General features: G+C 38.9%; 1 protein-coding gene across 1 annotated transcript in view; it reads left to right on the plus strand.

Annotated features, from left to right (window-relative positions):
• The first annotated feature begins 284 nt into the window (after window positions 1-284).
• dnah5l (dynein, axonemal, heavy chain 5 like) overlaps window positions 285-27,818 on the plus strand; it is a 99,047-nt gene continuing 71,513 nt past the window's right edge. The window contains exons 1-29 of the mRNA XM_059326795.1: window positions 285-588; window positions 1,876-1,988; window positions 3,488-3,676; window positions 5,887-5,961; window positions 6,858-6,932; window positions 9,306-9,377; window positions 11,540-11,641; window positions 13,359-13,545; window positions 14,447-14,612; window positions 15,159-15,252; window positions 15,347-15,445; window positions 15,864-16,045; window positions 16,924-17,043; window positions 17,539-17,644; window positions 18,574-18,669; window positions 18,859-18,954; window positions 19,232-19,405; window positions 20,649-20,738; window positions 20,823-20,978; window positions 21,210-21,349; window positions 23,058-23,209; window positions 23,298-23,505; window positions 24,217-24,304; window positions 24,451-24,574; window positions 25,395-25,576; window positions 26,158-26,250; window positions 26,338-26,441; window positions 26,773-26,869; window positions 26,956-27,036. Of these exons, the coding sequence (XP_059182778.1) occupies window positions 348-588; window positions 1,876-1,988; window positions 3,488-3,676; window positions 5,887-5,961; window positions 6,858-6,932; window positions 9,306-9,377; window positions 11,540-11,641; window positions 13,359-13,545; window positions 14,447-14,612; window positions 15,159-15,252; window positions 15,347-15,445; window positions 15,864-16,045; window positions 16,924-17,043; window positions 17,539-17,644; window positions 18,574-18,669; window positions 18,859-18,954; window positions 19,232-19,405; window positions 20,649-20,738; window positions 20,823-20,978; window positions 21,210-21,349; window positions 23,058-23,209; window positions 23,298-23,505; window positions 24,217-24,304; window positions 24,451-24,574; window positions 25,395-25,576; window positions 26,158-26,250; window positions 26,338-26,441; window positions 26,773-26,869; window positions 26,956-27,036 (3,702 nt within the window). The 5' untranslated portion in view covers window positions 285-347. The remainder of the gene's footprint in view (window positions 589-1,875; window positions 1,989-3,487; window positions 3,677-5,886; window positions 5,962-6,857; window positions 6,933-9,305; window positions 9,378-11,539; window positions 11,642-13,358; window positions 13,546-14,446; window positions 14,613-15,158; window positions 15,253-15,346; window positions 15,446-15,863; window positions 16,046-16,923; window positions 17,044-17,538; window positions 17,645-18,573; window positions 18,670-18,858; window positions 18,955-19,231; window positions 19,406-20,648; window positions 20,739-20,822; window positions 20,979-21,209; window positions 21,350-23,057; window positions 23,210-23,297; window positions 23,506-24,216; window positions 24,305-24,450; window positions 24,575-25,394; window positions 25,577-26,157; window positions 26,251-26,337; window positions 26,442-26,772; window positions 26,870-26,955; window positions 27,037-27,818) is intronic.

Consider the following 27,818-nt stretch of genomic DNA (forward strand, 5'->3'; position numbering starts at 1 on the left):
CTAAATCTAAAGTTTATTTATTCCCGTCTTTTTTTTTATTTCTTATTGTGATTCCCGTCTGTTTCTTGCAGTTTCTTGAGTTAGTTTTTACAGTGAGTTTGCTAGTTTTAATGAGTTTTTATTTTTCGGAAAAAACTTAGTTACAAAGACTAAAACGAAGGACGTTTTCACGATAATTTTAGTTCGTTTTAGTTAGTTTCGGAACCACAAAATACAGTTTCAGTTAGTTATCGTTTTTTTTTTTAAACTCTCTCTTTATTTCAGGTAACGAAAACGTTCTTTAAACTCTAGTTTTAGTTGTTCCGTTAGTTTTCGTTGCCGATAACGACCTCGGTCCTGACTCTCAGATGGCAGATCCAGAAGCTCCAGCGGAGGCTCCACCCTCACCTGTCGCTCCCCCAGTCGGCAGCTCTGAACCGGGGCTCAACAGCTCCGCTCCCTCCCCGGACACGGAGCTCCAGACCGGAGGCCAGGACAGTCCTGAGGGAGGAGGAGAGGAGGAGGAGGAGGGAGGAAGAGGAGGAGGAGGAGGAGGAGCAGACGAGGCCATGACCAAACCCAGACCTCCTCTGCTTCACCTCCGCAGAGGTAAAGAACACACACACACACACACACACACTGAAACTAAAACTACTGTCCCAAAGAGCTTTAACCCTCTGAAGCCCAACCAGCTGTTTCTGGGTGTTTTTACTCTCTTTAACATCCTCTCTCTCTGTGTCCTCACTGTGTTTCACTGTAATATATAAAATCTATATAATCTATAAAGTCCTGCAGCTCAATCAGAACAACTCAAACAGTCTTTGTGCAGAATAACACAGTTAGAATGACAGAAACCAGAAAAAAAGATGAATTTCTCTGATAAATTATTATTGTCTTTAAATGTGGATGAAATCTAATTTTTATTTAACACTTTTAAAAGTGCCCACAAGTGTCACGAATGTTGTAAAAAAAAAAGATACATAATTGCCAAAAAAAAGCCCCCAAAAAAACCCAACAAAATGATGAAAAAGACAGAAAAGAAGACAAAAAATACACAAAATTACCAAAAAACGAAACAAAAATACCACAAAAAAACAGTTTTTCTCCACGTCATGTTTCCAGCCTCTCCTGTCCTCTCCTCTCTGCTCTGTGTAAACAGCCTCTCCTGTCCTCTCCTCTCTGCTCTGTGTAAACAGCCTCTCTTGTCCTTAAATTGGGTTTTCAGTGAATATTTGTCACATGACCGGCAAAGTTTCCGAAAAAGACACAAAATTACCAAAATTTACCAACAAAAAGAGACAAAATTACCAAAAAAAGACATTAAATTACCAAAAAGTAAAAAAAAAAATACAAAATGGCCAAAACAAGACGGAAAATTACCAAAAAAAAGTCCACATATTGTACATACTGAAGTATTTTCATGTTTCCAGCCTCTCCTGTCCTCTCCTCTCTGCTCTGTGTAAACAGATTTTTTTTTGTGTGAATATTTGTCACATGACCGTTCAACGTTCAGTGAATTCTATATAAAAAAATAAAAATCATATTGATGAATGTAAAATCAAGGCAACATTCTGGGGGTTTAAGTCAAACTTTTAGTTTAATGCAAAACAATAAATTAAAAATCTACCGTCATATTAAAGTAAAAAAAAAAAAAACTCCAGATATAAATATATTTTAAATCCAGATATTATGTGTAATTTTAAATAAAATAACTGCTTTATCAGACTGTTCCTGAGCTGACAGCAGCTGGTTTTATTGCCTTGCATTGGCAAAATAACAACAACAACAACAAATGAAATGGTGTAAGCAGAATGGAGAGACTGAGTGATATCTCTGGTTGTATTTGTTTGTTTGTTTGTGTTGTTGTGTCGAGCTGTTTTCTCCTGCCGTCCTCAGAGGCGGCTGGAAGAGGACATCGGCGAATCGGAGGCCAGAACCTGAGAACGCTTCATCACATGAGCTCTCCGCCGGCCGCCGCCGCCGCTCCATCCCCGACCACCGCCGCCTCGGTGAGTCAACAGACACACAAAGCTTTTTTATCTTGGTAAGAACCAAATAATCATCAGGTCACTCAGCTCGGGCCTTTCTTGGTCTTTTTGGGTCATTTTGTGACCAAAAGAAGATGTAAAAAGACACAAAATGACAAAAAAGACAAAAAGACAAAAAAAGACAAAAAAAGAAACAAAAGACACAAAAAAAGACACAAAAAAGACGTAAAATGACCAAAAAAGAAACCAAAGACACAAAAAAGATACAAAAAAACAAAAAAGACACACAGAAAGACACAAAAAGACATAAAAAGACCAAAAAAGGACACAAAAAAAACGTAAAAAGACCAAAAAAGAAAAAGACACAAAAAAGACACAGAAAGACAAAAAAGACGTAAAATGACAAAAAAGACAAAAAGACCAAAAAAGACCAAAAAAGACCAAAAAAGACCAAAAAAGAAACAAAAGACACAAAAAAACAAAAAAGACACAAAAAACATAAAAAAGACAAAAAAAAGGACACAAAAAAGACGTAAAAAGACCAAAAAAGAAAAAGACACAAAAAAGACACAGAAAGACACAGAAAGACAAAAAAGACATAAAATGACAAAAAAAAAAAAAAAAAAAAAAAAAGGACAAAAAAGACACAAAAAGTTTTTTTTATCTTGGTAAGAACCAAATAATCATCAGGTCACTCTGCTCGGGCCAGTTCATCACTGCTGGCAGCTTTAATTTATCTGGTTTTAAGAGTTAATTTATTATTATTATTCTCTTTAGACACCCCTTTTTTTGCAGTGAGTGTACCCAGCAAAAAGCCAGCTCTTAAAAACAAGGGGAAAAGTACAAAAATTAGGTGTATTTTGCTTAAAAATATCAAAGTTATCTGCCAACGGAACAATAAAATGTGTCTTGTCAAGACTTTCCAAAACAAGTAAAAATATCTAATGTCAATGAACCACAAATACCTTAGAATTAGTGTATTATAACTAATAACAAGTGACTTTTTATTGATTCTAATGAAATACACGTGACCTATTTTCTCAATATGTGTTAAAATATTCTTGAATTAATAATCAGTAAATGCTAGAGCCATCATCTTGACATAATGATATGATAGGCATTATATTTATAGAAACTAGAAAAGTCAGACTAAAAACTAGTCAACTTTTCTTCAGACAGCTGCAAAGATTTTTATCTGCATGTAGAATATTTTTCTTACAATTCTTGAAATAAGGCAAAAGCTGTGAAATCTTTACCTCAAACAAGTGAAACAGTCTAAAATAAAAAAGAAATATCTTATCAGACAAACAATAAGCAGATATCTCCTCGATCTGAGATATTTAATCTGACTTAGAGTTCAGTTTTTTGCAGTGTGAAAAATTTGAGGGTTACATTTTTTTTTGTCTCGTTTTGTCACATATTCAGTTTAATTTGGTAGCAAATCTCCGTATCTGAGGCAGAAACAGCTTCATTAGTTTGTTTTCCTGCTGCCGTACCTGTAGACGCTCTCGTCTGTCCAGGTGTCGGGGAAGAGGGCGGCGCCGCTGTCCAACGAGGCGAGGAGAGAGATGGCGAAGCAGGCGAGAGCCCTGAAGGAGGAGAGGCGGGCGGCGCTGGACGCCCGCCACAAATACCTGATGAGCAGGCTGGTGGGCACGGGGACCCTGGGGGAGCCGGAGCTGGAGGACGCCGTCATCTCCGACCACAAGGTGGCGTCACGCTCCAGACCTCTCCCCTGGTGTCTGTGCTCAGTCTCTGGATGACTCCCGTCTGTTTCCATTAGTTTAGTTTTAGTTCGTTTTTATTGGTTTGAGTTTTTTTGTAAATTCGAAAAAAGTCACAATAATTGTTGGCTGTATGTCATTTTTTTCTTTTAAATTTGTCACTTTTTTCTTTTAAATTTGTCACTTTTTTCTTTTAAATTTGTCACTTTTTTCTTGTTAATTTGTCACTTTTTTCTTGTAAATTTGTCACTTTTTTCTTGTAAATTTGTCACTTTTTTCTTGTTAATTTGTCACTTTTTTCTTGTTAATTTGTCACTTTTTTCTTGTGAATTTGTCACTTTTTTCTTGTAAATTTGTCACTTTTTTCTTGTTAATTTGTCACTTTTTTCTTGTAAATTCGTCACTTTTTTTCTTGTAAATTTGTGAATTATTTTTTATTATTTTTAGTTTAGTTTTTATTATTTTTAGTTTAGTTTTTATTAGTTGTAGTTTAGTTTTTATTAGTTTCAGTTTGGTTTTCATTAGTTTTAGTTTAGTTTTTATTAGTTTTAGTTTATTTTTTATTAGTGTTAGTTTTTTTGTAGATTCAAAAAAGTCACAATAATTGTAACCTGTTTGTAATTTTTTTCTTGTAAATTTGTCACTTTTTCTTGTAAATTTGTCACTTTTTTCTTGTAAATTTGTCACTTTGTTCTTGTAAATTTGTCACTTTTTTCTTGTAAATTCGTCACTTTTTTCGTGTAAATTCGTCACTTTTTCTTGTAAATTCGTTACTTTTTTTCTTGTAAATTTGTGAATTATTTTTATTATTTTTAGTGTTAGTTTTAGTTGAGTTTTTATTAGTTTTAGTTTAGTTTTTATTAGTTGTAGTTGTTTTGTAATGGGGTATTTGTTGGGTCCAGATTCAATAAGGTCCAGACCTCTCCCCTGGTGTCTGTGCTCAGTCTCTGGATGACTCCCCTCTGTTTCCATTAGTTTAGTTTTAATTAGTTTTCAGAGTGAGTTTGTTAGTTTTAATTAGTTTTTATTTTTTTGAAAAAGCTTAGTTTTAGTTTAGTTTTTATTAGTTTTAGTTTTTTTGTAGATTCGAAAAAAGTCACAATAATTGTAACCTGTTTGTAATTTTTTTCTTGTAAATTTGTCACTTTTTTCCCCATAAATTTGTCACTTTTTATTGTAAATTTGTCACTTTTTTCTTGTTAATTTGTCACTTTTTTCTTGTTAATTTGTCACTTTTTTCTTGTAAATTTGTCACTTTTTTCTTGTTAATTTGTCACTTTTTTCTTGTAAATTTGTCACTTTTTTCTTGTAAATTTGTCACTTTTTTTCTTGTAAATTTGTGAATTATTTTTATTATTTTTAGTTTAGTTTTTATTAGTTGTAGTTGAGTTTTTATTAGTTGTAATTTAGTTTTTATTAGTTGTAGTTTAGCTTTTATTAGTTTTAGTTTAGTTTTTATTAGTTGTAGTTTAGTTTTTATTAGTTGTAGTTTAGTTTTTATTAGTTTTAGTTTAGTTTTTATTAGTTGTAGTTTAGCTTTTATTAGTTGTAGTTTAGTTTTTATTAGTTGTAGTTTAGTTTTTATTAGTTTTAGTTTAGTTTTTATTAGTTTCAGTTTAGTTTTTATTAGTTGTAGTTTAGTTTTTATTAGTTGTAGTTTAGTTTTTATTAGTTTTAGTTTAGTTTTTATTAGTTGTAGTTTAGTTTTTATTAGTTTTAGTTTAGTTTTTATTAGTTTTAGTTGTTTTGTAATGGGGTATTTGTTGGGTCCAGATTCAATAAGGTCACAATAAATGTTTCCTTTATTTCCTTTGTCTGATCCATCTCAGCCCCAATAAGTTTATTAAGTCATAAAACCAGATAGATGAAATAGATTTCATATCAACCAAAAAGGTTTACGGATGAAAAAAGTTGACAAAGACGAAAACGAAGGACATTTTCACTATAATTTTAGTTAGTTTTGGAACCACAAAATACAGTTTCAGTTAGTTATCGTTTTTTTTTAAAAACTCTCGTTTTTATTTTTATTTCAGTTAACAAAAACATTCTTTCAATTCTAGTTTTAGTTACTTTGTAAGTAAAACAAGAAATTAACTCTTAAAACAAGATAAATGATCTAACACTTCTAAATCTAAAGTTTATTTATTCCCGTTTTTTTTATTATTTTTATTTTGACTCCCGTCTGTTTCTTGCAGTTCGGCCTGATCGATGATTTCTTCGCTGCCAACGGATCCAAGAAGCTGATCTTCTTCTATCAGGACGTGACGCAGGTGAAGACATTTTTTCATTGATCTGACTTTTTCTGCCTCTCTGAATTAAAACCGTCTGGAGTCACTAAAGCTCCGGAGCTCCACTTCTTCATGACGTCATGACGTAGAAACGTTCAGCAGCATGTTTCCTGCTGGCAGCTGAACTCTAAAGTTTTGGCTTTTACAAGTTTCCATGTCTCATTTAGTTTTTCAACTCTTTATAAACAAAGGTTAAAATCACCACCACCAAGTGGAACATGATTTTAGTTTTACTTAGATGTTTGAAATTTTGCAGTGTGCGATTCAACATTTTTAATGCAATCTTTTGTGTTGACTGTTTTTTTGTGTGTGTGATTTTGGGGTATTTTTTGTGTGCGTGTGTGTGTCTTTTGTTATTTTTTTGTGTTTTTCCTGTGTTTTTGTAATTTTTGTGTGTTTTTTGTGGTTTTTATGTGTGTGTTCTGTGTGTTTTTTGTATTTTTTTGGTGTGTTTTTATTTGTTTCTTGAAAAAAAAACAAAAAAAAAACTTGTTTTTTTGTAAAAACAAATTTGTGCTTTTTGTGTGTTTATTTGTGTTTTTTGTAATTTTGTGTGTGTTTTTGTGTTTTATGTGTGTTTTTTGTAATTTTTTTGTGTTTTTGTGTGTTTTTTTGTGTTCAAAATGTTGATCCAGTACGTCAAAATGAAATAATAATCAGGTCATATAGGTGAGGTTGTGCTGAAAACAATGACACCAACACGTCATGGTAAAGATTTTTAAGTGGTTTATATTCAGGCAGAATGAAAAGATGACAAAACCAACAAAATAGCCCCAAACTCCAGAGGGTTCAGTAATGTGAATGATTAGACTTCTAAGGATTAAACTCATGTGTCTTCATGTCTGAATCTTCCCTGTCTCCTGTCTGTCTCTGTCCAGAATGTGTCCTCTGTGGATGTAGCGTCTCCAGCGGTGGCTCAGAGGAAGCTCTTCCTCACCAGCGGGAGCTCTGAGGTACGCTGAAAAAAAACTGCCCAAAATTTTGCATTGAAATGAATGGGACGGCCGAAAAACATGAGCGAAAAAGAACAATAATTGGAGATTTTTAAACGTCTACTTCTCCGGCATAATTTCACCTAGAGACTCCATTTAAACTTTAAACAGTAGACACAAGTCTTGTGTATCGGTGTATTAATCCACGTTTCGATAGGTCGTATAGTTTTTTATCAATCCCTGTTCAATGACCATGATCATTTTTGGAGAAATTCTGAGATTATAATGGGTGTGTATTGCACGGAATGTTCGTGTCACAGTGTGTGACATCATCGCCAGAGTGTAGAGGGAGAGAAAAAACTGTCAAAAAATAAATTTGAAAACTGCGCTCCAGGCCGCAAATTCCACTACAGAAATAATTTATACATAGAAATGTAGGAAAATTAGTCTTCTCCCTCACAATCCTCTGGTAAAGCTGTCAGAGTTATAGTTTGGGCGTAGGACGCACAGATGATCCACCAACACCACCAACAGCCTCATTGGCTCCCATATTAAAATCGCAGTTTTTAAAATGATTTTAGTCTTTTCTGTGTGTTTATGCTCGTTCTGTCGGCCTGTCAATCATCTCTGAAGCACTTTGAGCTGCAGGAACCTGAGAGAATAAACTGACTGACTGACTGGTTGACTGACTGGTTGACTGGTTGACTGACTGGTTGACTGGTTATCTGACTGGTTGACTGGTTGACTGTTCTGGAGAAAGTTTGTGCTGATGTTTGTGTGGAACCATCTGAATGCAGCTCTGTGCTGTCAGATATTTAGTTTCACCGCCTGCTGAATGAGACAATAGCTGTTGGTGTTTGGTTGCTATGGGAGGAATCTTTGGTTGCTATGGGAGGAATCTTTGGTTGCTATGGGAGGAATCTTGGGTTGCTATGGGAGGAATCTTTGGTTGCTATGGGAGGAATCTTTGTGCTGCTGTGTTTGCTGGTTATCAGGGTGACAGAATTCTCTCTGGTGTTGAGTTCATGTGTGGAAGCTTTTTGCTTCGTTTCCTCCTCCTCCTCCTCCTCCTCCTTTTGATCCATTCTGTGGCTCAATCAAACTTTGTTGTGTGTGTGTGTGTGTGTGTGTGTGTGTGTGTGTGTGTGTCTGTGTGTGTGTGTGTGTGTGTGTGTGTGACAGACCATCAGACAAACAGCAGAGTTCCTTTAGAGGACAGACAAATAAATTTGTGATTTATTTTCATAAATTTGTATAGCTTTTTGTAAATTTGTGATATTTTTCCAGTAAATTTGTGATTTTTTTTGTCTTAAATTTGCAAAAAAAAACATTTTTTAAATGAGCAAATGTGTGATTTTTGTCATCAATTTTTTTTGTTATTTTTCTTGTAAATTTGTGATTTTTTTCATCCTAAATTTGTGATTTTTTTTTCATAAATTTGCATTTTTTTGTAAATTTGTGAATTTTTTCTCATGAATTGTTTTTTTTTCCTCATAAATTTATGAATTTTTTCTGGTAAATTTGTAATTTTTTCTCCTAAATTTGTGATTTTCACTTCTTAAATTTGTGATTTTTTTCTATAGATTTTTTTTTTTTGCTTAAATTTGTATCTTTCGTCATCAATTTGTGAGATTTTCCTTGTAAATTCATGATATTTTTCTAGTAAATCTGTAATTTTTTCTCCTAAATTTGTGATTTTTACTTCTTAAATTTGTGATTTTTTTCTATAGATTTTTTTTTTTTGCTTAAATTTGTATCTTTCGTCATCAATTTGTGAGATTTTCCTTGTAAATTCATGATATTTTTCTAGTAAATCTGTAATTTTTTCTCCTAAATTTGTGATTTTTACTTCTTAAATTTGTGATTTTTTTTCTATTGATTTTTCTTTTTTGCTTAAATTTGTATCTTTCGTCATCAATTTGTGAGATTTTCCTTGTAAATTCATGATATTTTTCTAGTAAATCTGTAATTTTTTCTCCTAAATTTGTGATTTTCACTTCTTAAATTTATGATTTTTTTCTATAGATTTTTTTTTTTTGCTTAAATTTGTATCTTTCGTCATCAATTTGTGAGATTTTCCTTGTAAATTAATGATATTTTTCTAGTAAATCTGTGAATTTTTCTCCTAAATTTGTGATTTTTTCGTCGTAAATTCGTCTTTTTTTTCATACATTTGTGATTTTTTTCCTCTTAAATTTAAAACTTTTTTGCGTAAATTTGTGACCCGCCTGCCCATCTCTCGCTCCGCCATCACTGCTGAAGATACCTGAACTCTTCAGACAGAGAACCAAAGGAAGAAGACAGAGAAACTGAAGTTTCTTTGACGCTATGAGTGGAAATGCTCCTGATGAGCCCAGTGTGTCTGATTACAGCCTCTCTGCTCTGTTCTTTCAGCCTCTGCTGGGGAAGTGTCTGTTCTTCCTGAGAACCACAGACAAGGCCATAACCACGGCCAACGTCCAGCAGGTCTGTAGACCGACTGATCCACAGTGATCCACAACTGTTGCAAACTCTTGTCTTGACTTGTCTTGAATGGTGTTTTTCCTCTGCAGCAATAGAGACACAAATACAGGCAGAGTGCATTATCATCAATATTTTAATCTGTCAACTGTTGAGTCTGTCAATATTGTATTTATTGTTTCTAATGTTTTATTTTCTATTGTTTAAACTTTCATATTTCTTATTTCTTCACTGCAAAAAATGTGTTTAGTCTAAAAACCAGATAAAACAGTAAATCTGAGGGAAATGATCTTGCTGCATGGACAGATAATTTACCTTGACAAGATTTCTTAAATTAAGATTATTAAATCTAGAAATAAGCATGTTGAACACTTAAAATAAGAAATGAACTCTGAATTTTTTTTCTAGTAAATTTTCGATTTTTTCGTCGTAAATTTGTGATTTTTTTTTTCCATAAAGTTTTGATTTATTTTTTAGTAAATTTCAATTTTTTCCTCCTAAATATCAGATTTTTTCTTTGTAAATTTGTGATTTTTTTTTCCTAAATTTGTGATTTGTGACTTGTAATGAGACCCGCGCGCGCGCAGATCAAACATCCGCGCTCGCATATTGTTTTTTCGAGCGTTTTCAAATCACTCACAAACTATTTTGTATCCTGCATCTCTGCTCCCGAGAGCAATATTGTAAGCTGCGAGGAGAAAAACACGCCTTGCGCGCGCAGAGTCCGCACGCAAAACTTTCCTCTGCTCGCTTGCGACACTTTCACCTGCTCGCGGGCGAGAGTGTTTTTTTTAGTGGGCGGTTTTTGTTTTTTTGTGCCCTGAAATGTGATTTGGTGCTATATATTGCCTTGACTTTTATGTTTGAAAAATGTCCCACAGAGCAGAATGTACTTCAATATGCTCATTCATATAATATATAATAGTAATAATAATAATATACTTCAATATGTTTGTCCGAGCGCTGTCGTTTGTTTCCTCCATCGTTGACATTAATCTAATAAAACGCTCTGATCATTTTTTGTAACTTGGATACTGTTGCACACATAGACTGTACATAAACTGTTTTGTTCATATTCTAGATGTAATTCTTTGTCCCTGAAAATTATGAACGTAACTTATTAACCCTTTATCAGGCAAAGAACCATATTTGGTAACTTTATTGTCATTGTATTAAAAAAGTAACCAACTAAATTTCTGTGTGCTTCTCATATATAAGGTGCTTTAAAAAAGACATTCAGACATTACGCATATGTAATAAGTAGTCTAAAAAGATAATAAATAGTTTAAAGGTGAAAGATAAAGTGGTGATGTATGCAGATGATGTGTTATTGTCTATTTAGGGTTGCTGTGGGAAAGAGACTATAATAATAATAATAATAATGACTCAATAGACCTTGATTTGCAATATAAAAATGAAACATTTTGCAAAAAGTCTTGTAATATCCTCTAATAACACTTCAGGTTGACATTTTCAATTTCCAGGAGTACCCTATAAAGGGTTAAATAAATAAAAAAACACCCTTCAATACATGTTTGAGCATTCATGCAGGAAAAATATAAGCTATTGCCTGCATTAACTGAACTATTTTGTATCGTGCATCTCTGCTCCTGAGAGCAATATTGTAACCTGCCAGGAGAAAAACATGCATTGCGCGCAGAGTCCGCGCGCAAAACTTTCCTCTGCTCGCAGGCGAGAGTGTTTTTTTAGTGGGCAGTTTTTGTTTTGTTTGTATATCTATGGTTTTTTCTCAGTAAGGGGAGCGGGCCGGGGGGGGTCGTTTGTTTCCTCCATCGTTGACATTAATCTAATAAAACGCTCTGATCATTTTTTGTAACTTGGATACTGTTGCACACATAGACTGTTCATTTTTTTTGTTCATATTCTAGATGTAATTCTTTGTCCCTGAAAATTATGAACGTAATGTATTAAATAAAATAAAATAAAAACACCTTTCAATGCATGCTTGAGCATTCATGCAGGAAAAATATAAGCTATTATTAACATTAACCGATATGCTTTTGTAACTTGGATCCTGTATCGCAGGATACAAAATAGCTCGCGAGTGATTTGAAAACGCTCAAAAAAAAAATATGCGAGCGCGGATGTTTGATTTGCGTGCGCAGGTCGATTTATGTCAGTGTTCTAATCCCATACTCTGTCTGCAGGAGGTGAACTTCGGCATGTTGGAGTGCAGTGACGGCAGCGTGCTGAGCAGTCTGGAGACTCTGCTGGCTCACATCATGCTGCCGGCCCTCCGCGCACAGCAGGTCAACACCAGCATCACACACAATTCATTTCAACATGTCAAAATGTCATTTAGATCAGTTAAAATGTTATTTGAGGTATCTGTAAAACAATTTTGACCTCGTACAAATACAGTCATGGAAAAAAACGATTAGACCACCTTGTTTTCTTCAATTTCTTGTTCATTTTAATGTCTGGTGCAACTAAAGGTTCATTTGTTTGGACAAATATAATGAAAACAACAAAAAATAGCTGATAAGAGTTTAATTTAAGAGCTGATATCTAGACATTTAACATGGTTTTCTTGATAATAACCAAAATCGTTATCAATAAAACCATGGAAAATGGCTCATCGAGCCGAAGTGTTGCCAACTCCTCAGTAAGGAAAGTAGCTATTGGCTGTCCTAAACGTCGCTAGAAGTCGCTAAGTGACGTCATCAACTAATTTGCATAATTGACCATGCGCATGTACTGGTAATGGACGCTGTAGGAGAGAGGAATAATGTGGTGGGGAAGACAAAAAGAGAGTAAAAACATCCTAAATATGTTTAGAACTGCAAATGCACTGTTTTCTGTCACAACTCCAACCCTCCTCCGTAATCCGGCCTCGGGACGGCTAAAGACCCAAAAGAGACACTCAGTACGTTTACATGAAGCGAAATTATTGGCTTAATCTGACTACAACTGGACAACTGAAGTGCATGTAAACGTGTTAGTCCGACTGATGTCAGAGTTCTCCAACTACGATTAGGACACCCAGATAATGTGATTGGAATAGGATTTTCGCCGGCATGTATGACAAGACAACACAGGAACAAAAACATCCAAGAAAGTCGGTCTGCTTCTTTTTTTTGTTTGTGTTTTTCACAAAAAAATATTAAGTTGAGCAATTTTCTCCTCGCTCTTTTTTGATGGTATATTCTAATGATGTCGTTGGAAAGGATTGTTCCATCCTTTTGAGCAAAAACTAAATCTCACAGTAGAGCTAATGTTATTCAACTGAAGTCTTGTTATTGCTTACGCCCATGCAGATTTATTCATGTTATTTGTTTGTAAACACGCACTGACTGACTGTAAACCAGCCAGCGGCAACTTCGCTCATGCACGATTAGCAGACTGGACGCCGAGGGGTTAACATCCCCTCCGGCTCTGTGACGGCAGCTGGGAGAGACTGCTGCAGGAGGACTGGGCCGCTTGTGAGTGCTTTGGGAAAAGAGAGGGGCCGCCGGCAGCCCCCGCTGCTCGTTAAGAAGAGTAAGAAAGAGTCTCTAAAAGTCTCCAACAACAATAGAAAAAGACGCTGGATTTGTTGCTAGTCGCTTTTATGATAAAAGAGTCGCTAGAGGGGGTCTGAAAAGTCGCTAAATATAGCAACAAAGTCGTTAAGTTGGCAACAAATTTGCAAAGTTGGCAACACTGTTGTCGTGTTTCAGCTCAGTGATGCACAGTCAGAGCTCCGGTTAAACACTGAACGATTCAGTGAACAAATGTTTTTAATGAACGGGTTCTTGTGATTCAGTACGTCAAAGCATTGCAGGGTAGATTTTGTTCTGACATGCAGTGGGATCCATAAAAAGGCACTTTTTGCTGCATTTTTTAAAACAGTTGCCTGCCCCGCCTCCTCCCCGAGTCCTCCAGTGTCTGTATGTAGACTTTAACCAGTTAAAGAAGTAAAATAACTGTGATAGTAACCTGTGGAGAGCTTCCAGCCTGTGTTTTACTGCTCGACTCTGCCTCCAGACGTGGGGCTCTGTGCAGGAGGGAGCATCCTGTCCAGACGTGCAGTCCTTCCTGTCTTCAGTGGACCAGTTTGTCATTAATCTGAGCTCGGCCAGAATCAGCCTGGAGAGGAAGTTCCGGCTGCAGCGGGTCGACCTTCCCGATGCCGTCGGTCAGCTGAGCAGCCCTGCAGACTACACAGCTGCAGGTAGCAGCTCAACACAGATCCTGACTCAACTGCTCTCATCTTTAAGTGTCTTTCTTAAGCAGAACTTTTGCTTTGCATGTTCAGCTGAGCCGTCTGTCTGTTCTCTGCCTGCATTTTGTCCAAATCTGCGGCTGTTTTCTGAAGCTTACAGGCTAAATCCACTAGTTCATGCATCAAGTCAGAAGTAGAATCACATTTCAATGGTGTCAGTGTCGCCCCCTGCTGGACATGGGGCAGAATGCATGTTAAAGGCACGTCTTTATTGCTTCGTGACTCGTTTCACCGTCAGAGTTTAATCCAGAGGTCGGCAACCTTTTCCATGAAAAGAGCCATTTTTGTCCAAAAAACTGAAAGAAAATCCATCTGGAGCCGTATCTTTGAGCCTTATAATGAAAGTAATTTGCCAATTTCTTGCTGCAAATCAAGTTAATGTAAACAAATCTGTCTTTTCTGTTGTAGCTAGTTTTGGCAAAAATTCAATATCATGAACTAATTTCTTTGTGCATTTTTAAAGATCCTCGTGAGATATGCTTGATGGAAACTTTTTTTGTCTTTTTATTAAAATAGGTAATGCTCTTAGCGGGAGACGGAAACTTTCTCTGAATAAGTTCTGACGTATCGAACATCATGTTTTAATTTTAGGTTGCCCAGTTGAATCTAATGTCTGAAGACTTCTCTAAATTTTCTCTACGATCAGCAACTTCTTTTTGTTGTTTTCTTTCTTCTGCTGCTGTTTACTGACGGATTAGCCTACAGCAACACATTACACTGCCACCTGCTGACCAAATTATGTTACTGCAGCTTTGTTTATTTGCTCTGTAGCAAATTTCAGCCTCAAAATTCGATGAGACTTTTATGCAAACACGACTATTGAAGAAATTGCTCAGGTTTCCTCTGTCAGCCAATAACAGCGAGCTGGTGGAGCGTCTAGAGGGCGTGGTCTCAGTGTGGACCAATCAGATCAAGCAGGTGCTGACGGAGAGCGAGCAGATAAGGAAGGAGGCGGATGATGTCGGACCGTCAGCGGAGCTGGAGCACTGGAAGAGACGCATGGTCACCTTTAACAGGTGAGACACCAGAGAGTAACCCCTGATATTATATCATGTCAGTGAAGAGGAGACTCGTGGGTTATCAACATAAAGTGGGCATGTCAGTAAAGAGACTCGTGGGTTATCAACATAAAGTGGGCATGTCAGTAAAGAGGAGACTCGGGGGTTATCAGCATAAAGTGGGCATGTCAGTAAAGAGGAGACTCGGGGGTTATTGACATAAAGTGGGCATGTCAGTAAAGAGGAGACTCTTGGGTTATCAGCATAAAGTGGGCATGTCAGTAAAGAGGAGACTCTTGGGTTATCAGCATAAAGTGGGCATGTCAGTAAAGAGGAGACTCTTGGGTTATCAGCATAAAGTGGGCATGTCAGTAAAGAGGAGACTTGTGGGTTATCAGCATAAAGTGCACATGCCATTAAAGAGACTTGTGGGGACCCAGAGAACCTGTTTAATTCAGATCTGTATCTGGAGGCTCAAATGTGACTTATTTTCTTGTCTTAATTTTACATTTATTCACTAATTTATAGCTAAAATAATGCATAATGCATCTATTTGTGTGTCAGCCTGTTGGAGGAGGTGAAGCGTCCTGAGGTGAAAAGGACTCTGGGAGTCCTGCAGGTCACCAAATCCCGAATTCTACGAACCTGGAGAGAACTGGTCAGCGTCTGAAACTACAACCGTTTAAACTGAACTTTAGTTTAATTCAGATTATTACTATTCAGTGATTGGTTTGTTGGTTGTTGTTTTTAAGGACGGGGACATCACGGTGGTGGCCAACGAGGCCAAGGACAACGTGAAGTATCTCTACACTCTGGAGAAGTTCTTTGGGCCGCTGGGGAAATGCACTCCGGTAAAAAAACGTTTTCTGTCTCTGTAAAGTGTTTAGATTGAAACCTTCCACACACAGATCTGCCTATATAGAGTCTGTCGCCATCATGGCCATCATTAAATACATAAATGTATTATTGAAAAATATATATATTGGATTTCTTATTGTCATTTCATGTCAGAGGAAAATGCTGATCAGTCAGAACCTCTTCAGAAAAAAGTTTCCATCTCCTGTTTAGAGCATTAACTATTTTTATAAAGAGACAAAAACACCTCAAGCCAGCAGAAAAAAACTTTTATGTGCAAGCTTCAGAATGTGCAGATGAATTTGTTGATGGAAACATGACCCGTCTATTCGTTTTCGTGACGTTTTCATGAGTACGAGAGGGCCGGAAGTCGAGGAAAATAGTGGTTGTACAGATGTGAAACTGTCCCCTCAGACCAGTGTGCTGGAGCAGCTCCCCGCTCTGATGAGCAGCGTGAGGATGATCCACAGCGTGTCTCAGTACTACAACACCTCGGAGAGAATCACCTCCCTGCTGCTCAAAGTCACCAACCAGATGATCTCCACCTGCAGGAACTACCTGACGCAGGGCGTGGGCCGCGTCTGGGACCTCAGCAGGTACTGGAGGCCGGACCACCACCCAACTCCACCCCTAGCCCTAACCACCACCCAACTCAACCCCTGACCCCAACCACCACCACCACCAGCCAACTCCACCCCAACCCTAACCGCCACCCAACTCCACCCCAACCCAAACCACCACCACCACCAGCCAACTCCACCCCAACCCTAACCACCACCAGCCAACTCCACCCCAACCCTAACCACCACCACCACCAGCCAACTCCATCCCAACCCAAACCACCACCCAACTCTTCCCCCAACCCTAACCACCACCTAACTCCACCCCAACCCTAACCACCATCCAACTCCACCCCTAACCCTAACCACCCCCACCAGCCAACTCCACCCCAACCCTAACCACCACCAGCCAACTCCATCCCAACCCTAACCACCACCCAACTCTTCCCCTAGCCCTAACCACCACCACCAAACTCCACCCCAACCCTAACCACCACCCAACTCTTCCCCTAGCCCTAACCACCACCACCACCACCCAACTCTTCCCCCAACCCTAACCACCACCAAACTCCACCCCAACCCTAACCACCACCCAACTCTTCCCCTAGCCCTAACCACCACCACCACCCAACTCCACCCCTCACCCTAACCACCAGCCAACTCCACCCCTCACCCTAACCACCAGCCAACTCCACCCCTAACCCTAACCACCACCACCCAACTCCAACCCTTACCCCAACCCTAACCCGAAGCACCACCTAACTCAACCCCTAACCCTAACAACACCCAACTCAAGCGCTAACCCTAACCAACACCCAATTCCACCCCTAACAACCCAACCCTGAGTGGACTGGACGTGTAGAAACAAGTGTTTAACGTGTGTGTGTGTGTGTGTGTGTGTGTGTGTGTGTCAGGCCGGTGCTGCTGCAGCGTATCTCTGACTGCTGTAACCTGAACGTGGAGTACCAGAGGAGCTTCCACAGCGTCAGAGACAAACTGAGAGAAAACCCAGAGAAGAGACAGTTTGACTTCAGGTGAGCCGCTCACCTTAGTGTGGTATTAGTACTGTTACTGCAGTAATCTCTCTCTCAGTGTGGTATTAGTACTGTTACTGCAGTAATCTCTCTCTCAGTGTGGTATTAGTACTGTTACTGCAGTAATCTCTCTCTCAGTGTGGTATTAGTACTGTTACTGCAGTAAACTCTCTCTCAGTTTGGTATTAGTACTGTTACTGCAGTAATCTCTCTCTCAGTGTTGTATTAGTTCTGTTACTGCAGTAATCTCTCTCTCAGTGTGGTATTAGTACTGTTACTGCAGTAATCTCTCTCTCAGTGTGGTATTAGTACTGTTACTGCAGTAATCTCTCTCTCAGCGTGGTATTAGTACTGTTACTGCAGTAATCTCTCTCTCAGTGTGGTATTAGTACTGTTACTGCAGTAATCTCTCTCTCAGTGTGGTATTAGTACTGTTACTGCAGTAATCTCTCTCTCAGTGTGGTATTAGTACTGTTAGTGTCCTTGTGTCTCCAGTGAGAACTACATCTTTGGGAAGTTCGATGCGTTCTGCAGGCGTCTGGAGAAGATCTCTGACATGGCGTCGTCTCTGGAGAGCCTGTCAGCTCTGCAGCACATCAAGGTCTCCAACATTTCACCCACCGCTCGTTAAATACATTTGAATATCTTATATCAGGGGTCTCAAACTCAAATTACCTGGGGGCCCCTGGAGGCAGTATCAAAATAACCAAAAAAAGACACAAAATTACAGATAAAAACGAAATTACTTTAAAAAAGACACAAAATGACCAAAAAAAGACACAAAATGACCAAAAAAAGACACAAAATTACTAAAATAAGACACAAAATTACCAAAAAAAGACACAAAAAAGACACAATGACTGAAAAAACACTAAATTACTTTAAAAAGACACTAAATTAAAACGAAAAAAGACACAAAATTACCAAAAAAAGACACAAAATTACCAAAAAAAAGTAATTAAAGGGACCTTCTACACACAACACAGTAAAGAGACATTCATATAAAACTCACATTAAACTTTCATATCAAGGTGGGGGCCACAAAATATCATCACGACGGCCGCGATTGGCCCGCGGGCCGCCAGTTTTAGACCCCTGGTTTATATAATAATATATCAGCCTCATCATATGCCAGAAATAAAACAGTTAAAAAATTGTATTTTAAGTGGTTACAATATTTATTTTTAGTCTATTTAGAAATATTTATCAGATTTGTTTTAATTGAAATGTGTGAATTTATTTTTAACTTGTATTTATTACTTATAATAGTAAATTATGCTTTTATTGTACATATTTACTAATAATAATATTATTACTAATAATTGTATACATAATATTCTTGAGTATAAAAATATCCTAAAATAGATTAATTGAATGATTATAATGATACATTTGCATAATATACATAAATATAAAATAAATGTTCAATTATGAAATGTTGTATTCTATAAAAAAGTTTATTTTCACACATATATATATATATATATATATATATATATATATTCTAATGTTTCTGTGTTGATGTTTCAGGTTGAAGGCGTCGATAAGATTTACGTTCGTTATCAGACCGTCGTCTCCACGACCAAGTCCAAGACCTACGACGTCCTGGACCCCCGCAGGCTGGAGGTGAGACACCCACCTGTAAAATAATTATTTTTATTTTTATTTTTATTTTTATTTTTATTTTTATATTAATTGTGTGAATGGACCCATGATTCAGAGAAGTTTACCCTCTTCCACCAACACTGATAATCACAAATGTGTGTGTGTGTGTTTGTGTGTGTGTGTGTGTGTGTGTGTGTGTGTGTGTGTCAGTTTGACAGTGACTATGCAGACTTCCAGCTCCAGGTTCAGGGTTTGTTCCAGTCTCTTCAGTCTCTGTTGGACTTCTGGTTCCATCAATCTCTCACGGTGAGTTCAAACACAGTCAGAAGAACCAAAACTCTGGTCTGAACACAAAAGAGACAAAATGACCCCAGAAGCAAGAGTTTGTTGTGTGCGTCTCGTTGGGGTTCACAGGGTTTTAACAGATCAGATCTGAAGAAGTGAGGAGGTCTGGAGGAGTCGGGGGTTTGAGGTGTGAGGATAAAACGGAGCTAATGTGTTGTGTTGTGTTGTGTGGTGTGGTGTGGTGTGGTGTGGTGTTGTGTTGTGTTGTGTTGTGTTGTGTTGTGTTGTGTGTTTCCAGACGGAGCGCATGCTGCAGCTGCTGCAGGTGTTTGAGTCGGGCCCGGCGGCTCGTCTGGACCTGAAGCAGCACTACCTGCTGCTGCTGCCGCGATACGGCCGACAGCTGGAGCTGCTGAGGAAGATCTACCAGAGACAGAGAGAGCAGCCGCCGGCCGGACGCAACCTGCCCCCGGTACACACACTACTACACACACTACACACTATACACACACTACTACACACTCACTACACACTACACACACTACATACTACACACACACTACTACACACACTACATACTACACACACACTACATACTACACACACACTACTACACACACTACATACTACACACACACTACTACACACTCACTACATACTACACACACACTACTACACACACACTACATACTACACACACTACATACTACACACACTACATACAACACACACACTACATACTACACACACTACATACTACACACACACTACATACTACACACACTACATACTACACACACACTACATACTACACACACACTACATACTACACACACTACATACTACACACTCACTACATACTTCACACTCACTACATACTACACACTACTGCACAACATACTACACACTCACTACATACTACACACTACTGCACAACATACTACACACTCACTACATACTACACACACACTACATATTACACACTCACTACATACTACACACACTACATACAACACACACACTACATACTACACACACACTACTACACACTCACTATATACTACACACACTACATACTACACACACACTACATATTACACACTCACTACATACTACACACTCACTACATACTACACACACACTACATACTACACACTCACTACATACTTCACACTCACTACATACTACACACTACTGCACAACATACTACACACTCACTACATACTACACACTACTGCACAACATACTACACACTCACTACATACTACACACACACTACATATTACACACTCACTACATACTACACACTCACTACATACTACACACTCACTACATAATACACACTCACTACACACTACACACACACTACATACTACACACTACTGCACAACATAATACACACTCACTACATACTACACACTCACTATACTACACACTCACAACATACCACAGCTTCATTCATGGTTATACTCTGTTCTATGCTATTTGAAACCAAAAAGACCAAAAAAGTCTCATGGTGTTCAGAATGAGTCCACATCATTTACCAGATTCTGTTTAAGACCATGAAAATGTGCATGACATGAATCAAACAGTGTGTTATATCAGGAACTGAGGAGTCGGGGTACTCTCTCTCTCTCCCTCTCTCTCTCTCTCTCTCCCTCTCTCTCTCTCTCTCTCTCTCTCTCTCTCTCTCTCTCTCTCTCTCTCTCTCTCAGGTGGCAGGTAGGATCCTGTGGAGCCGTCAGCTCTTCAGGAAGATGGAAGCTCCCATGTTGATCCTGAAGAAGAAGCTGGACCTCCTCCAGGTAGGACTCTCTGATTCCACCCTCCAGGTCACCATCAGACCCTTCTGGGCGCCTCCTGTAACCCGGGCTGCGTCTCTCTGACAGGGCCCGGAGATGACCAGAGTGATCCGCAGCTACAACAGGATGGCGGTGGTGCTGCTGCAGTACGAGGTGCTGCACCTGCAGGCCTGGAGTCAGGCTGCAGAGGGCGCTCCGCACAGCCTGAGCGCCGCCCTGCTGGTCCGCCAGCTGAGCAGCAAGGTGAAACATGACGGAGCAGGAGACGATCATTATCTATACAAGCAAGAGTGTGTGTGTGTGTGTGTGTGTGTGTGTGTGTGTGTGTGTGTGTGTGTGTCATTCAAATAGATTGCTGCCAAGACAGTTTGAATGAACATCAGACCATAAACTGTTTTTGAGAATGTTTGGACATGAAGTGAGACAGCTGCAGGACAGGGACACTGTGTGAGCACCTGTCTGTCTGTCTCCCAGGAGCTCCTGGTGAACCTGGACCCGGTGGTGCTGGAGGTGCTGGAGGAGGCGCGCTGGATGACCAAACTGGGGCTGAGTGTGCCAAAGGTCATCCTGAAGATGGCCTCCAGAGAAGCAGAGGTCAAAGCTCTGCACAAGCGGTGAGAAACGTCTCTCTACTCAACTTTACACTTTAAATACAGACAACAAACTCCATCCTGCTGCATCTGACCCTCAGAGTCTCTACCACAGCTCCCATAGACTCCTATGAGAGTCTCAGGATGTGGTAAGGTTCACTGCTGGAACAAAAGCTTTGGTTTGGCTGAATTTGTGCTCCGTCAGCACTTCTCTAAGGTTAGGGCCAAACTGTTCCTGTTGGGCTCTAAAAGAGTGTAAAGAGGAAATAAATGATGTAAATGGTGGAAGTGAAGTAGTTAGGAGGACGACGTGACTACAGGAAGTGACATAGTTCAGTAAAACCTGATGCAGGAAGTTAAGAGATGTTTGAATCACATGCTGACCTTTAGCCTCACACGGGGCACCAACACTGATCTGCTGCTGGGAAACAGATAAACTGTCTTTATAGGGTTAATTTGTCTTAACTTTTCTTTTCTAGTCATTTTGTGTTTTTTTTAAAAGTCTTTTTTGTCATTTTAGGGTTTTTTTGTGATTTTGTGACTTTTTCTCAAATTTTACATCTTCTTTTGGGCATTTTATGTCTTTTTTGAAGTAATTTTTGTATCACATAGTTTACTTTATTTTCGCATGGGACACCAATGCTGCTTTTTATGTCTCCTGGGTGAAAATTGCAACTTTTGTGCTTTATACTCTGCCTTGCCGTCATTCACGATAACTACAGCCACTAGAGGGCGCTACTAAACTCCAGACAGAGACACGGGGACGGGCTGGTGATCAGATGCAGCAGGATGGATTGTTCTGGAAATCTCCAAACTTGTGCATCTGCAATTCTATTTCTGACTCCGTTATCTGTCATGTTATTGCTCACTGTTTCTGGTTTGTATGTGATAATAAAGATTCTTCTACGGTGGCCCTGAGAGCTCACAGCGCTGCAACTTAAAAAAACACTTGCAAATACACAAAACACAAGCAAACTGAGAAAACATCTTCATCAATCTGACAACACAAAGACCACGACACAACAGAAGTGTTTCCAGAGGACACTTAAAAGTGATGCACACGTCTGGACACACATGATATTATCAAGTTATTTCATTACAATGATATTTTCATGTTATAACGTGATAGATAGCGTTAGCCTGCTAGCTCGTATCAATCACATTGCAGTTAAACAAATCAAATAAATGAAAGATACACGTTTTAGTTGGTCTCTCGGCACCGAGTTGGTCTTGCTAGCCAGCTAACGCTAGTACGCTATAGATCGCTGGCTGATGTTAGCACGCTACCGATCGGCCGCTAACGTTAGCGTGCTATGGATCGCCGGCTAACGTTAGTGCGCTATGATCAGCTGCTAACATTATAACATGAAATTATCATGATCATGTGTGCATCACTTTTAAGTGTCCTCTGGAAACACTTCTGTTGTGTTGTGGTCTTTGTTTTCTAAATGCTGCTCTTGTGTTGTCAGATTGATTGAGATGTTTTCTCAGTTTGCTCTTGTTTTTTTCTGTATTTGCATGTTTTCTTAAGTTGCAGCGTTGTGAGCTCTCATGGACACCGTATTCTTCAGTTATGTTGGCATTCGATGTGTATATTAGTGATGGTTAAGCATATTTTTGATACAGAGTTATAATATAATGAAAGTTTTCTGTGTTAATACAACATTAGCTGCTCTGTGATCTCTGGCCTCTTCGTCCTGAATATCATTATCATGTTTTCGTGTCTCTGCAGGCTGCTGGAGCTGCTGCAGGACTACAGCTCGGCCACCGCCAGCATCCCGCCTCTCCTCTTCCCCCTGATGCAGCCGTTCATCGGCCGGGTGGAGGCGGCGCTCTCCCCGGGGCTCACCACGCTGTCCTGGACCTCCCTCAACACTGAGACATGTCAGCAGGACAGTCACAGCCACATTAAGATGTTAACGATGAGTAAAGGCCTGCAGCACTCAGTGATGATCCTCTCTGTCCTCCTCAGTCATTGACGGTGTGTATCGGGCTCTGAAGGATCTGGATCAGGTGTCCAAAGTGGCGGCGGACCTGTTGGAGTGTCGCATCGGCCGGCTGCTGCAGGACATGTCGACCTGCTGCCTGCTAGTCCTCCCCGAGGACTCGCCGGTCTCCCCTCAGGACCTGCTGCTGCAGACGGACGACTCGGTGCACGCTGCTGCTGAAACTCTGAGCTGGTAACAAACACACTCAGACCACAAGAACAGCAAGCTCCTCCTCTTTACTGACATGCCCACTTTATGCTGATAACCCACGAGTCTCCTCTTTACTGACATGCCCACTTTATGTTGATAACCCAGGAGTCTCCTCTTTACTGACAAGCCCACTTTATGCTGATAACCCAGGAGTCTCCTCTTTACTGACATGCCCACTTTATGTTGATAACCCAGGAGTCTCCTCTTTACTGACAAGCCCACTTTATGCTGATAACCCAGGAGTCTCCTCTTTACTGACATGCCCACTTTATGTTGATAACCCACGAGTCTCCTCTTTACTGACATGCCCACTTTATGCTGATAACCCAGGAGTCTCCTCTTTACTGACATGTCCACTTTATGTTGATAACCCACGAGTCTCCTCTTTACTGACATGCCCACTTTATGTTGATAACCCACAAGTCTCCTCTTTACTGACATGCCCACTTTATGCTGATAATCCAGGAGTCTCCTATTTACTGACATGCCCACTTTATGTTGATAACCCACGAGTCTCCTCTTTACTGACATGCCCACTTTATGTTGATAACCCACGAGTCTCCTCTTTACTGACATGCCCACTTTATGTTGATAACCCACGAGTCTCCTCTTTACTGACATGCCCACTTTATGTTAATGACCCACGAGTCTCCTCTTTACTGACATGCCCACTTTATGCTGATGTGTGTGCAGGCAGAGTCAGCAGGTAGAGAAATATGTGTTTGAGCTGATTGAAGAGCTGAAGAGGAAGATGAAGACGACCGAGACCGTCAATCTGGAGGTAACACACACACACACAGACACACACACACACACACACACACACACTCGCACACACACACACACACACACACACACAACACACACACACACTCTCTCTCTCTGAGAAGAACTTATTTCATGTTTCATGAGTTCTTCTCTCCTCAGGGATCGTTCCAGTGTCTCCATCCAGACTCCAAGCAGAAGACTCGCTGCCAGTCGTGTCTCCCGTGTCGTTTCTACAACCTGATTGGTCAACTCTGTCACCGCAACACTGAAGCGCTGGTCAAAGGTCAGCTGGCTCTCTGCCTCGTCTTTTCTCCGTCTGACTCAGTGAAATGTTCCTCAGGTTCTAATATGATCTTTCTCTGCATTCATTTAACCGTCTGAGCGCCAAACTAACTAAAACGTATGTTTTCTTTTTTTTAAAACACACCAAAAATGCAGCATTTATCATTGAAAGAAACTCTGAAAACAGACGTTATCGCCAGAGTTTGAACTTTCCGACGGCCCTTGAACGCATCATCAGTTATAAAAAGTGACCGTTACTTGTGTTAAATGTTGATATTAGTGTCAGAATCTCTTTATTCTCCATGTGTCATTTAAAATAAACCAGATCCTGTTAAACACATTAAATTCTCCTCAGAGACATTCTTTAGTTTTTTTTTTCAGTTTGTGTCTTTTTGTGGTCATTTTGTGTCTTTTTGTGTTTTTATGTCATTTTTGTCTTTTTTTTGTCATTTTTGTCTTTTTGTCTTTTTGTTTTTTTTGTCACTTTGTGTCTTTTTTATCTTTTTGTTTATTTTTTGTGTTTTTTGGTCATTTTGTGTCTTTTTGTGTTTTTTGTGTTTTTTTGTAATTTTTGTATTTTTTTGTCAGTTTGTCTTTTTTTATCTTTTTGTGTCCTTTTTGTGATCTTTTGTCTTTTTTGTGTTTTTTGTCATTTTGTGTTTTTGTGTCATTTTTTGTTTGTTTTGTGTCAATTTTTGTTTGTTTTGTGTTTTTTTTTTTACAACAGTCGTGACACTTGTGGGCACTTGGAACACGTGTTGATGTAGAAATTCAATTTAATTAAAACTTTTAAAATGACTGATGACTGTTTTTCCTTCCAGCCACTAAATCTTCTCTGGACGCTCTGAGGAGGAGACTTCATGTCCCCAAATACCAGCCGTCGTCCTCCGGCAGCAGCCAGGCTCCTCCTCCTGCTCCTCCTGCTCCTCCTCCTCTCTTCAGAGCCTCCATCCAGCTCTCCATCCCCAACATCGTGATCAGACCCAGCCTGGACGACATCCAGGTTCCTCTGCTCTTTCTTTAGAATAAAATATATTTATATATAAACACTTTGTGTCCACAAGTTTTACAAATGTTGACAAAAAAAGACACAAACTGACAAAAAGACACAAACTGACCAAAAAAGACACAAACTAGCAAAAAGACACAAAATAACGGAAAAAAAAACACAAAATGACAAAAAAGACAAAAAAATGACAAAAAAACACAAAAATGAAAAAAAAACACAAAGATTAAAAAAAACACAAAAATTAAAAAAAAAATGACAAAAAAACACAAAAATTAAAAAACACAAAGATGAAAAAAAATGATAAAAAAAATAAAATGAAAAAAATAAAATAAAATGAAAAAAAAAACACAAAAATGACAAAAAGACACAAAATGACAGAAAAGACACAAAAAGACACAAAATGACAAAAAAATGACAAAAAGACACAAAAAGACAAAAAGACACAAAATGACAAAAATGACACAAAAATGAAAAAAGACACAAAATGACAAAAAAGACACAAAAAAAGACACAAAACTGACAGAGTGTGTGTGTGTGTGTGTGTGTGTGTGTGTGTGTGTGTGTGTGTGTCCCAGAGCACGGTGAACAGGCTGGTGAGTGTGGTGCTGTCCGTCACCAGAGACGTCCCTCTGTGGACGTTCTCCCACCTGCAGTACAAACAGCAGCAGGTACTCCCGTCAGTCAGTCCCCCCCCCCCCCCCCCCCCATCAATGTGACAGCCAATCACAGTGCAGCATGGTTGTGTGTGGCGGCAGGTGGAGCAGGCGGCGGTGCGGGACGCTGGAGACGACGTCCCGGTTAAACCGCCGGTGCTGAGACCTCTGGACAGACAGCTGGCCGAACACAGAGACATCACCAAGTCAGTCTGCTGCAGGACTTACACAGAGCTGAGGGGAGAGGACAGGAGAGGCTGTTTACACAGAGCAGAGAGGAGAGGACAGGAGAGGCTGTTTACACAGAACAGAGGGGAGAGGACAGGAGAGGCTGTTTACACAGAGCAGAGAGGAGAGGACAGGAGAGGCTGGGAACATGAAAATACTTCAATATGTGGAGAAAACTGTTTTTAAAACATTTAGGACACTTGGAAAGTGTTATATATGTATAAGTGTGAAACTTCAGCTAAAGTAATAATAAAAACCACCAGTGTCCTATTCTGTTGTTGTTGTTGTTGTTGTTGTTGTTGTTTGCAGGTTGGTGATCCAGCTCAGCTCCATCGTGTTGTCTCTGAGAGATCAGGCTGCTGACACGCTGAGTGAACTTAGTCACTTCTCCACACTGTGGAACCAGGTGTGTGTGTGTGTGTGTGTGTGTGTGTGTGTGTGTGTGTGTGTGTGTGTGTGTGTGTTGAGCTGCACTAACAGAGCTGTCTTTAGGACCCAGAGGAGCAGGTCCAGGTCTTCCTGCAGACGGAGCCGTCTCTGACTGAGTTCAGCTCTCAGATCAGTTTCTACTCCGTGAGTCACAACAACAACATTGTTGTACATATACATAAACATACATACATATAGATAGATATATTTTATATATATAATATGTATATATATTTTACATATATAATTTATATAACCTATAGCCAAATAGAAGAAATGAGTTTTGCTCAGATGAGAACTAATTTTAAATGTTTCGTTGATCACTCTTCTGCAACGTCATTGAAGCTTTTAACAAATATTTCAGTTACAGCTAAACTAAACTAAGCTAAGCTAAACTAAGCTAAGCTAAGCTAAACTAAGCTAAACTAAACTAAGCTAAGCTAAGCTAAACTAAGCTAAACTAAACTAAACTAAACTAAGCTAAGCTAAGCTAAACTAAACTAAGCTAAGCTAAACTAATCTAAGACAAGCTAAGATAAGATAAGATAAGATAAGATAAGATAAAAATAATTTAAGCTAAGTTAAGATAAAATAAGACAAGCTAAGCTAAACTATGCTAAGCTCAGCTAAACTGAGCTAATCTAAACTAAGCTAAGCTAAAATAAGCTAAGCTAAAATAAGCTAAGCTAAGCTAAACTAAGCTAAAATAAGATAAAAATAATTTAAGATGAAATAAACTAAGCTAAGCCAAGCCAAGCTAAGCTAAATTAAACTGAGCTAAACTAAGATAAGATAAGATTAAAATAATTTAAGCTAAACTAAGATAAGATAAGAAAAGCTAAGCTAAGCTAAGCTAAGCTAAACTAAGCTAAGATAAGATAAAAAATTATTTAAGATAATCTAAGCTAAGCTAAACTAAACTAATC

Source organism: Centropristis striata, chromosome 23, assembly GCF_030273125.1.
Source record: "Centropristis striata isolate RG_2023a ecotype Rhode Island chromosome 23, C.striata_1.0, whole genome shotgun sequence".
NCBI lineage: Eukaryota > Metazoa > Chordata > Actinopteri > Perciformes > Serranidae > Centropristis > Centropristis striata.